Raw genomic sequence first — 12,600 nt, 5'->3', positions numbered from 1 at the left:
GGTCCTTAGATTTGACCAGGAATATCTTTTGGTGGCAGGTTGAATGTTAAACCACAGACTATCCAGAGGACTTGAAGGGGGAGGAAGTTAAACACAAAATGTAAATTGCGTGTAGAAAAGCTGAGAAGATGAGCGGATGGGATGGCAGATGATTAGAGAAATACAGCTATGGTGCCCAGTTGTGCCCATCAACACCGCAGTATTCTGTAGTTTCATTTTCTCCTGCAGTGCTTTACTTTTTGGCCTCCTTTTTGAGAATTAAACCTAAAGCTGAATCTTGCAGACATTATTCTACATATCAGAAAGGACTACTTATACTTGAAAGGAAAGGTATTAATTTTTTTGTAACCACAGCATGCCAGAGATGTTCACACCTTGCCCAGCAGAATGGGTGAAAAGCCAAAAATATATGGGTTTTTCCTTTGATATGAAAATATTTGCACAGCTATTATAAAGATTTAGAGCTTTAGTTTCCAAGATAGCACCCCTGTTGTTAATCCCATCTGTACTCTGTGGGATATCTCTAGTGACATACCACTAACATTTGAGGTAAAAATAGGCTCTTTTGCTGAGCGATGGTAAGGAACAAGACTTCTGCTGTGGTTGAAGTTATCACGTAGTCATATTCATTTACACGCTGCTCATGCTGACCTATATCAACTAGCAGAAAACTGAGAGTAGGTACAAACAGATTGGGGGATAACACTTCTTTATGCTGTGCAAAATCAATGCTTGAATCTTCCAGGTAGATGCAATGTGAAAGTGGCTTTTTATTGGTTTTCTTTAGGATTTCTAGGCTTTTTCTAGGATTTTTATTCACTAATGTGAATAAAATCTGTGATTTAAATCAGTATTATAGTGTTGAGATATCAGCAGCAGTTGAGAGATGCCTCTCCGGAGCACTGTGGAGTTATTTTATGCAGATTGATGGGGTAGTATTTGAAAGCATGACATTTTTCCTTTCAGTTTATGTGGGAGATGTATTGAAATTATTGATCTGGCTTTGAACATCCATTAATGTCCAGTTAGCTTTTACAAATGACTCTTGGGTTTTCTGTGTGTGTCTTGATTTTTATTTTTTTTTCCCCTGCTAAGCTAACGAAACGCTGATTTCAAATAAATGTTTTGCAATATAGATGTGAAATGCTGTCCTATCTTCAGCATCTTTAACCATCTTGCCTGGCACTTTGCTGTCATTCTCAGCTTTGCTTTGAAACCTGTCCCTTACTTCCTTCCCACTCGCTGCTGAAAAATCCAACCAGCCTTGCTGCGGGTCACACGTGTATTAAATATACCCCGATCCAGAAGGAGCCATTGCCTCCATAGCCCCATAGCTAGAGCAGGTGAGAGTTAAAGCACACACACACATGTGAAAAAATAACACCTTTGCTCCACGGAGTCTTTATCTGTGTGAAGTGGAGCAAACCTGGGAGGGGAGCATGAGCCAGAGCTGCCGTGCTGTGGCCAGCACGGTCGTTTCCCTTGGGAAGTGGGACGTTATCGTTCACATCTGACTTAAACCTGCTGACTGCCACGAACGCTAAGCTGTTACCTGTTTGTACATGTTTCTCTTTCATTTTCCTGTTGTAAGCTTTCTGGTCAAGATATTTTGTAAGGTATTTCCTGATTTGTCCTCTACATTAGGTACCTGAAACATTGCACAGAATTAGTATACACTAGGTGGGAGCAAAAGATGAAAGACTTATTTTAGTTCGCTTGGTGGCAGCTGTGGAGCTTTACTAAAGCAAATTGTTTAATTTAATTAATTTTCCAACCTGAGAGTGAAGTGCCTGTGCGCTCAGTAGGCAAATCCCTTGTGGAAGATGCTGGCTCAAACCACACGTAGTGAGGAGAAATAGGTGGTGGCACCGCAAAGCTGACAGGGGTACAAGGATTTATGTGGGTTACCAGTAGAGGAGCTGGGACAGTCCCTCAGCAAGCAGTTGATGGGGAAGCAGCACAGCGGCCACCTTGCCGGCAGCTCGGTAACCTCCACCTGGCACCTCTCGCCCCACGTGTGTCGATGGAACCCACTGGGGAGGACGGGGGCGAGCGATGTTGAAAATGCTGCCGTTTCTGCGGGGCAGCGCCTGCCTCCAAACCCGTAAAGGATCTTGCTGATGCTGGTTGGTAATTGCACTCCTGCCCCTGTATTATGCCTGTGGTCTGTAAGTGTTGGCATGCTGTGTTTAAATTGAATATATCTATATGCTTGTGTAGAACCTGCAGGATCCAGTGTGAATGTTCCAGCCTCAGTGATTACATTAAATTATTAAAATCATTTTCAACAGATAACGATCATCGTAGGTACGGTTAGAAGCTTTTGTTCTGAACTGCTTGTCTTTTAAAATAAAACACTTTTCTGTTTTCTTTTTTTAAACAAAACCCTTATCTGCTGGTGAACAGGCATCGGAGGAAGTGTCAAAATCTTTGCAAGCAATGAAGGAAATTCTGTGTGGGACCACAGACAAGGAGCCACCTACAGAAATCGTGGCTCAGCTGGCGCAAGAGCTATACAACAGTGGCCTTCTAGTGACGCTTATTGCCAACCTGCAGCTGATAGATTTTGAGGTAGGTCAGCATCCATAAACCTTTTCATCTCCTTGGTTTCAGTGTTGTCAGTGAGTAGAGCTCTATTTTTCTGAAGTCTAAATAATTTTATTGCATTCAAAACTGTTTTTCACATGCTGAAGAAAGTAGCTGCTGTAGATTGGTTAGTGTCCTGATAGACGTGCTCATGTACTGGAAGTAAATGCAATGCATCTGATTTTTTTTTTTAATTGAAACAAAAAACAATAAAGAAATATTGCCATGTGTATCCAAACAAGATAGGAAATGATGCTGAGAATACTGTCTGTGATCGACCTTGTAAGCTGCAGTGATGAACCTCTTACTTTGGGATAGTGCAACTGCAGCCAACTGCCGACTCTGAAGAGTGTCTCCAATTTAGAAAGGGTCCAGGGACATGGAATAAAAATATTTGGAAGTCATGTGAAAAAGACTGAAAAAAATTAGGATGGTTTAGTTGAGAGTAAAGGGGTTGAAAAAAGTGTTAGAAACTGACAGCAAGTGGCAAGGTAAATTGGGTTGCCCCCACTTAATTCTTTGGATTAAAAGAAGAAAGGAATATAACTTTTTTTGCCAGCAGAAAGATTAATATGAATATATATGTGTGTGTGTATATATATATTATTTAATTTTATATATGTATGTATAAAATTACATATTCCATGGAACTTCTTGCCAATTTTGTTGTTAAAGCCAAAAACTTAGTAGACAACTACTAAGACAACTGAACTTGCTTATAATAAGGAGAGGAGTAGTTATGGTAGAAAAGATTGCAGTAATTCAGGATAAATATAAACCCTTTTAATTGACCTTTTACTGGTAGGGACTGGGAAGAAAACTTCGTCACTGACAGGTCATTACAGTATTCCTGTGGTCTACAGTCAGCGGGGATAGCAGTCCCCAGGGATGGCTGTTATGCGTCCTGCGATTTCTATGGCTCCAGGGCGCTGGTGAATCGTCACAAGTGTCCAAGCATCTCCGAGCAGTGAGAAATCCCCAGCTCCCAGGAACCAAATCTCCGCCGCTGAGGTCTGAAGCAGGAGCGGTACCCAATGTATAGGGCAGGGCGGCTGCTGAATTTAAAAATCAGTTCCCCAGCGAGATCATCTGATGCTCTCAGAGCCACCTTTTGTGGGAGTTACTTTCTTGTGGAAGTTTTCTCCCATTATGGAAGTTATTTGTTGTTACTTTACTTTTCTTTCCATTTTGTGAATGAATGAAAGGGAGGAACGATGGGAGATTTATGTTTTCTTTTCCCCCCTCTTCTCCCCACCCCCAGTAAAGCCAGGATTCAAGGGACTGATTTATTTATTTTGTATTAATTTTTGAAAATGTTGTTAGTGGAGTTCTCTCTCTCTTCCTCAGGTCTTAAGTTCAGGAGATTTTTTTTTTTTTGCTAGAATTTATTGAGATCGTTTCATTTGTCTTCTCCCTGCCACCCCTGGTTACTGTTAAATGTCTTAATTACAGAAAAAAAAAAATCCCAACAACCTAAAACCTAAAAATCCAGTAATTTATTTACTTGTTTTTAAGAAAAAAGGAGAGGGGGGAGGAGAAGACTGTAGCAAATACACTGCAGAAGGGAAACTACTGCATTTTTTTAGTTACCTGACAGTCTGTATTGCTTTTGTCAGACAAAAAATTCTGTATGGACATATTGAACCTACAGTCTTCAAATGCAAGCACTGAATTAAATACCTAATCTGTTGCTAAATTACTGTTATTACAAACAATTCTAATAACTCTTATTGCAAAATAGATTTTTCCATGATAAAGCCTTTTCAATCATTTAGCAAAGCTGTTATACATACTCTTTTGGCAAAACAGTAGAAATGAAATGTCATTGAACAAGAGGATAGTAAGAGCATGTGCTGCTTTGTCTTCATATTCCCATTGATTTTTTTCAGTTTATCAACTTTTCTGCTTCCATTTTGTTATATTGGTGGCCACAGTTGGCATTTAGGTTTTTTTGTTGAACAAGCAATTTCATCACTTTATAACATGCAAATTAATTTTTTGATCCGTATGTAATGGTAGAAAGCAAACTCATAAATTACTTGAAAATCTGGTTTCTGAAGGGAATAATGTTTATGTATGTTACTTTGTTTTGTCCTGATTCCCTGTCTCCTCCTCACCAACCCTGCTGCCCACTTTGATCCCCATTTTGTACAGCTGTACTTCCCTTTAAAGATGTGTTTTCAAAGACTTCATGAAACTTGATGGCTGTTTAGAGGAGCGAGACCAGAGTTAATGCCCCCACTGAGAAAAAGACAGAAGCACAGACTCGAGTCCTGTCTCATTTGTGTTTCATCTGCCAGTACACTTACAGCACGTGTGGCTGGGGTCGGGCTGGTGTAGGGGAGACTTGCACACGTCCATCACATGTCTATAGAAAACACAGGTTTATTGCTTCTGCCGCTCAAGAAACAAGTTATAATTTGGGTGATGATATTGTTATGAAGCACTAAAGTTGGGTTTGGGCAGGAGCCCAGAATCAAGATCAGACTGGATTTTTGGAAATTTAAAATATGAAATTTATTGTTGAACTTTGAAGAACTGAGGAAAGTGTGCATACAGAAAAATTCAACGAAAAAAATAGATGTTACTAACTGCATGTAAGCCTAAAGATTCATAGAATCATGGAATCATTAAGGTTGGAAAAGACCTCTAAGATCATCGAGTCCAACCATCAACCCAACACTACCATGCCCACTAAACCGTGTCCCTAAGCGCCTCATCTACACGTCTTTTAAATACTTCCAGGGATGGTGACTCTACCACTTCCCTGGGCAGCCTGTTCCAAGGCCTGACCACTCTTTCAGTAAAGAAATTTTTCCTAATGTCCAGTCTAAACCTTCACAAGCTGTAAAGCCACTAAAAGAGGCAGTAAATAGCCACAAGCCCAGGACTGGTGACGTTACAAGCTTTCCCTTTGTCTTGAAGCAGGAGCTAAATTATGGTATAGGTATCATGCAATTTGTTATTTATATAATGGCATCCTTTGCAGGTTTTTTTTTGTTCTTGGCTAGCCACTTTCTCTCCATGCTGCCTTATCTTGTGCTTCAGTGGCATATGTATTTCATTATAACACAAAACTGAATCGCGGATACAAGTAAGAAGTGTTGCAAAAGTATTCCTAAAATTTTTGTAGATGTCTGGTGGTGAGGGAAGTCTGCCTTGGTTCCCTCCTATCTGCCTCCATTCCCTCCAGGAGAACCCAGAGAGACCAACTTCTATGGCTTTCGCCATCACTGGTCTCTAGAAAATGTCATATCATTGGATATATATATCTCCTCTCTGAGATATATAGATAGATATATAGATATCTCCTCTCTGCTATTGGATATAATGCTGCAGTGCACCTAATACTAAGTAACTAATATAAAATTTGGCATAGCAGAGAGGATCACTTAATTTTTGGCCATTTTCACCTCGCCTTTTCAACAGCTCTTCTCTGTCTGGATTGTTTTTGTCTTGGAGTAACTGCTGAAGCCGCTGGGGATCACAGGATTCCAGACATACGTTACAGGTGTTGTAAAGATAGGGGAGAATGGGATGACTTTATAAAGCATTAGGCTAATTAAGAGAATGTCCAAGGGTCAAAAGTGTTGCAGACAAAGGCAGATGGACTGGTCTGCTCTGATTTGATTCTCCTATTTAATTCCCCGAGTCCCCGAGTCTCCAAGCCAGCTGGGTTGGAACGAGTAGGAAAGCAGAATATTTTGTGTTTCTCAGCAGTGATTTATTTGTAGAGGTGAAACCAGGGAATTTCCCTCTGTGTGAAACTATCTGCTCCTTGGCTTCAAACGTTCAATAAGTTCTCCGCCAAGGAATGTTTGTCCTCTCGAGACAGATCAATGAGCATGTACAGATTATAAGTAACCTTTTGCTTAGCTTGCCCTGTGCATAGTGACCCGCTGTTGACTCAGTGCCTTGGTTACCGGTCATTAGTGCAGCAGTCTCCCCCCTCCATTAATTTCACAAATCAATTTGTCTCCTGTGGCCAGGGGAGAAGGCGGTGGAGGAGGAAGAGGACTTCTAATGCAAGATGTATTGGCAAACCCTGTGGCTGAATAGAACATAATTTGGAAGGGTCTTCTGAAAAGCTGTTTGCATGGGGAAGCATTTGAAAACAAAACATGATTGTGCACATGTGTGTATATAGGAGAAAATTAGGAAAAAGTGAAGGATCTTAGTTGTGACCGAAGCAGAGACATGTATGTGATGCAGCCTTTCTATCAGTAGTAATTATTTCATTCTTCATGATGAAATAATGGGCACAGTTTTAAATTTAACTCTGATTTTCAAAAGTGCCATCACACATGGCGTTGATTGCATTTGACTAATGAAAAGCTTTAGCTTTTTAAGTCCAGGCTGTGGGGCGGTGTACTTGGTACTAGCTTGACAACTTAAATTTGGAGGCTGTCGGAGCAATAGTACACACTGCAAAAACATGTTTTGCTCAGGGTAGTGGCTTGCTTCTTTGGTACTGTAATGTTGCTATTTAAGATAGCCAGGGACTTGCTTGACAGAATAAGGGGGATGGGCATCTTCATTTAGAAAGAGAGAGGTGTAAATGGGAGTGGGGGAATCAGTAGTCTTCAGAGCTACCCAACGGAGGAAGTCTTCTTGTGGCATTGAAGAAACAGCAAATATAAAGTGGTGGGACTGTGGAAAGCCCAAAAAAGAGACTGACTTGTTTTGTTTTCAATTTCATTACTACTTTAAATAGAGATTATAGTAAATGGTCGTTTGTTCATGTTTTTCCCGTTGAAGATATATTTTGCTTCTTTAACAGGGCAAAAAGGACGTTTCCCAGATATTTAACAACATCTTGAGAAGACAAATTGGCACACGCAGCCCTACTGTGGAATACATTAGTGCCCATCCACATATCCTATTCATGCTTCTAAAAGGGTGGGTGCTTTAATTTGATTTTCATTAAAAAGCATTGCCTGGAACATGCTGGCATTGCAGTTGATCTACTTGCTCACTTTTAGTTTAAAAAAAAAAAAAAAGATTTTCAGATTTTGTTCCAGATTTCTTATTTTGTTTCTTTCATATTGACTTTCTTTCTACTTAACTGTATACTTTTTAATGACTGGATTATTTTATTTGGCCATTATTTCTTCACCAAACTTCATGTTGGAATAATTATGTGCTGATTGTTTTTGACTGCTCCCCAGATGACGTGTACTTCAGTTCTTGCCCTAAACTCTTGTGTCGCTTTGTTGACGACTGCTGAGTTTCATTTAGACTTTTTTGCATTGCAGGAATGACTTATAGTGGTGTCTGTAAATAACTGGAGTCAAATGCTGGACCACCATGTGGTAGAACAGAGAGAAGCAAAAATGCATAAAAAGAATAGTTATGTCTGTGGGGCAGACTTCTTCAATGCTTGTAGCCACATGTGAACTTCACCTTTAAATTAATTCAGTAATGAACTCCATGACTTTCAGCATTTAATCTTTTTTTTTTTCTGTCTTTTAACCTTTGAGGGAGTCAGTGCTCAGCTGTAACCCAGTGGTTCCCAAGGTAAGTTGGCCAAGGAGGGGGAGTAGACTGTTGTGTGGAGAGGACATCAGCTGTAGTTGCATTCAGGAGCGCACGAGTGTTGGCCTAAAACTCCTGAGGTTTCTGTCCCCTTTACTTTTGGCCAAAAGCACCTTCCGTTCAGCAAGAAGTTTTGCTTTTCCAGCCCTTGAGGTCTACTGCTTTCTGCTCGGTTTTCTGTGGTTTTAAACCACAGAAGCCAAAGAAGCCAAAACTTCAGGATTTTTTTTTTTTTCCCCCAAGGAAAGGAGAATATATGTGATTGGGATTAAAGAACTGATGTAGAAATAAGTGCATTTATTAGCTGATTAGTATGAAACAACGTGGACTCTCATTGTAGTTGTATGGTCACACTAGCAACAGCCATTCAAAAACATGACATAAGCCTTTTAAACTAATGGTTCTTAAGAGAATGAATTTTTTTAAATGTCTTTCGTGCTCTTGAGGCTTAAGATTTGCATTTTTACCATTTGCTCCACAGCCAGAGTTAGGAAAATACTTAAGCACCGTCTAAGGTTTGTGCATGACAAGGCTGCAGCCCCAAGGGTAAAATTCCCTTCAGCCTCCCCCCTCTCCCAGGGGCAGACCGGAGCTAGGAGAAGGATAAGCACGGGAGTCCTCTAAAGTAGTTATTTCCTTCAAAATCAGCCACATTCCAGCACAGCTGAGCAGGGAAATAAGTAACTAGTCAGTATCGGGGATTTCGAGAACTGTGAGCTTGCGGTTGAGCGTGGTGGCAAAGCTCTTGGTGGCTGCGATAGGAGGGGGTGTGGATTCGGTAGCCCAGGCAGGTGGCTGGGCTGAGCTAGGTCTTGCTCTTACAAGTGTAGTCATTTGTCGTGTTTTAGCTTTAATTTTGAAACTCTTGACTTGTTTTGTGTTACTAAACGCCAGCTTCCTCAGAAAGGAAACCAGTAAGTTAAATTGATTTTGGTTTCATTTGTTCATTAAAATTCACCATTTGTATAAACCTCAAACTAATTTTTTCAGGACAGTGATGATAATTCTCTCAGTCATCGTTAAGTTGTACAACTGTTTTCAATTTCTTATATAGATACAATCATTTTCTTCCCTCTTCTCTGTCTTTGCTTTTGCGATCTCCTCGCTTTTTCACTCATTTTGTTTTTGCACGTTGCGCATGTATCACTACCATATGTCTGGGCTTTATTTAAAGCTAAAATATATTTTTGGATCGTGTCCCAGATATTCTTTGGCATCTGAAACAACCAAGAATATTAAGATGATAGTAAAAATTTTATGTTATGCAAACGTACTGCTGACAGACATTTTGCTGTAGGTGACCTGAGCCAGTGGATGTATTTGAATGGCATCACTTAGGTGCTTTTGAAGATTGCAGCTGCGTGCAGCAGCATGTCCATGTTAGTTTGGTCCTCAGGCTCCTTGTTCTTGATTTCTTGGCTATCTCTCCGCACCACCGCACTGTATCAGCATTGCCATTTCTGGAGTTTCTCGTTAGAAAGTGCTGTTGAATTCATCAGCAGCAGTCCAGAAGACAGTCCTATCCAGCCCTGACAGTATCAGAGCAGCTGCTGCACAACAGCGTAATGATGTCAAACGCAATGCTGTCTTACCTGCCTATGTCCTGCTGCCAGGACTGTCTAAAAACAATACTTAAAATATGTGCCTAAAGCAGGGGTAGGGCCCCGGCACGCGCAGCTTGCTGTGTGCAGGCAGAGTGCCGTGCTTGTGTGCAGTCAGCCGTGAGACTGGGAAACACGCACTTCGTGTTAGACACCACCACTTGAAAACGTGACTTGAGGATGAAGTTAAATGAAATATCAAAATCTGGTTAAAGGAAAGGAAAGTGGATTTGGCTGGCTTGTACCATTCAGTGTTTGTTATATGACATTATTCGGAGAGGAAGAAAAAAAAAATTTCAACCATGACTATAAAAGAAACAGCCCAGGACTATTGTGAAGGCTTGTCATTGTTTTACTTGTATTGGATGCGAAATTTCCCAACAGCATCAACAAAAGGTTGCTTTTTCATTGCATAATGTGAGCTCTGTTGAGTGGGAAGGATCCTGAATCAGAGCTCCCGCCCAGTGTTTCCTGCCTAATACTCCAGCGGCACTGCCAGCTTGAGATAACTGTTCTTACCTTTTAGGCTTCATTTTACTTGTTGGCTACTTCCTTCCAGCTTCTCAGCTTCAGAAAAACATACAGCACATAGTTCACTACTTCTTTTTTTTCTTTTTTTTTGTAGGTTAGTTGACCTTCCTGCTGCATGAGGACTTGCTTTAATAGTATCTTATTTTCTGTGTGTGCAGGCTTTGTGTATGAATAGGATTTCAGATGAATATGAAGTTTGGTGTATATAGAATACTGGATATATTTGGGCCAAATTTTTCTCTGGTGTCAGCATATTGCATTATCCCAGAAATAACTTTGGTCTTTTATAATTTAAAATATTTTCCCTCTAGTACCATGACTGTAGAGGACTTGAAGTTTGTGGCACTTGCATTGTTTCTCACAAGTGACAAATTTATAAGCTCCTTTGTGAATATATATCATGCCACATGCTATCTAATGTACTCAGTCACTGCCCCAATCTGTTTTGTGATGATCTCTTCCTATCACAGTGCAGTTAAAGCTTTAATGGTATATTGGCTAAAGTTGCAGAATTCCCCTTGAGTTTATCCAAGGATAAACTCAAGCTATAGAAGTTAGTATAAAATCAGATCAGAATATAGCTGTTTGTCAAGACCTTGTGTCTCCCAGGCTCGATGCCTTCCTAATCTCCTGTGCTTCCTAATCTTCTTACCTTGTACTGTCTTCTGCACTAGCCACGAGTGTGTTTCCCTTTGTGCTGAGATGCATCTCTGCTCTCGGTCTTGCCTCTTTCACCCTCCACAATAAGTATTTTGAAATATTTCAAGTCCATTATTTCCTTTTCTGGTTGCCCCTGGTAGTCAGTATGTGGGAGTTTCTTTAGGTTGTAAGCTCATCTGAACAGAGAACTCCTCTATATTTTTTTCTGCTGCAGGAGTACGTCAGCATAGAGCACTAATTGCTCATTAGAAGTGATTTTGAAGCATATCTCTATCATTCCTGCCTGGTGGCTTTGCATGTAAGTGTGGGTGCAGAGAACATGCCAGTTATGACTAGGCAGCCTGTAAACTTCTTCCAGGCATATTCCAGGAGCCAAACCCAACTTCCCTCGCTTATGTGAACAGCCAAAGGTCCATAACCCACTTCCAGATAATGGAGCATTTGACTAAGAATGATTCTGTTGATACTTGTGTTTTAAAAAGTTATTGTGCTGGAAACAATGTAATTTGCTTTTATTCCAACCAAAATATTCCATAGCCAACTATTAAATATTTTCCTGGCTGCACTCCTAGGAGCAACTCCGCCTCTTCTTGCTTGAAAATTAGTATTCCTGTTAATGGAGTCGAGGGGAGGTACGCCTCAACGGAAAATATCAGCAAATCTCCGTTGCCTAAAGAGTTATAAATTCACGTTTGCAAATGTTTCCCAAAAGGAAACAAATAGGGGCTTGAGTGCCTGCATTTCCTTGAGGGTGGGAAGTTTCATTTGCCTGTTTGGAATAGCAATTCATTTTTCATGAAGCCAACAATTGTTGACATCAGGTTGAAGTATGCAGCTCTGGTATGCTCGCAAAACACTACCATTCTTTTAAATTGCAAGCTGGTGGTAAATTTGAGGGCCCACTCACTTACAGCACAGATGGCATTTTGTGTTTTTCTTCTGTTTTTTTTTCTCTTTTGGCCTAGTGATAGGAATTAATTGTGCAAAGGGAAAACGATGCTGATAAGCTCTGGGTGATAATACACAGTTCTGATATAGTATAACCAGCTTACTGAAACAGAGCGTGCTTTCTGTCCCCTTGGACTTCACCACTTTCACATGACTGAAGATTGCTGGAAGAAGTTCATTTTAAGTCCTTCCTGACTGTTGGACTTTATCCTTTCTTTTTTTTTTTTTTTTTAATTGTGTTTCTAACAGTTTTGTTTCAGATTAGTTTCAGCTTTAAAGAAATCAAGACTTGATAGAAGTAGATGATGATCTGAATTGCTTCCCCCCTTCCTCCCTCTCCAAGACCGAGAAGTGTGCTGGCTCCTGGCTATTGCAATGCGTGTGCCACAAGAGGATTGTAACTTAAGGAACGAATACTTGTCTCCTGAACAAAGTCATAGCCTCTGCAGAGGAGGGATTGAGCAGAATTCCTCCTAAACTGCAAAAAAGATCTTCAGAGCTACAGAAAGCTTAATCCTGTGTAGACTGCCTGGATAGACTCTTCCTACTTTCCTCGTTAGACATTAATATTCTAGAGTGACATTCTCTAGAAGAGGGATGGGAGGTGATGGATGGTCATGAGGTGTTGTATTTTTCTTGGATAAACTGAGGAGCTCAGAATTAAATCCGAAAAGGGAGATTGTTATATTGTATGGGCTTTGCTTTCTCATAAATCTAAAAGGGTGAAGGAGCTCTGTTG

General features: G+C 40.5%; 1 protein-coding gene across 1 annotated transcript in view; it reads left to right on the top strand.

Annotated features, from left to right (window-relative positions):
- CAB39L (calcium binding protein 39-like) overlaps positions 1 to 12,600 on the top strand; it is a 36,780-nt gene that overhangs the window by 9,620 nt on the left and 14,560 nt on the right. Inside the window, exons 2-3 of the mRNA XM_009584900.1 lie at positions 2,407 to 2,571; positions 7,367 to 7,485. Coding sequence (XP_009583195.1) covers positions 2,407 to 2,571; positions 7,367 to 7,485 — 284 coding nt within the window. The remainder of the gene's footprint in view (positions 1 to 2,406; positions 2,572 to 7,366; positions 7,486 to 12,600) is intronic.

Source organism: Fulmarus glacialis, unplaced genomic scaffold (genome assembly GCF_000690835.1).
Source record: "Fulmarus glacialis isolate BGI_N327 unplaced genomic scaffold, ASM69083v1 scaffold4359, whole genome shotgun sequence".
Classification (NCBI taxonomy): Eukaryota; Metazoa; Chordata; class Aves; order Procellariiformes; family Procellariidae; genus Fulmarus; species Fulmarus glacialis.
Note: the sequence above shows the minus strand (reverse complement) of the source record. Positions and strands in the feature narration are given on the sequence as shown.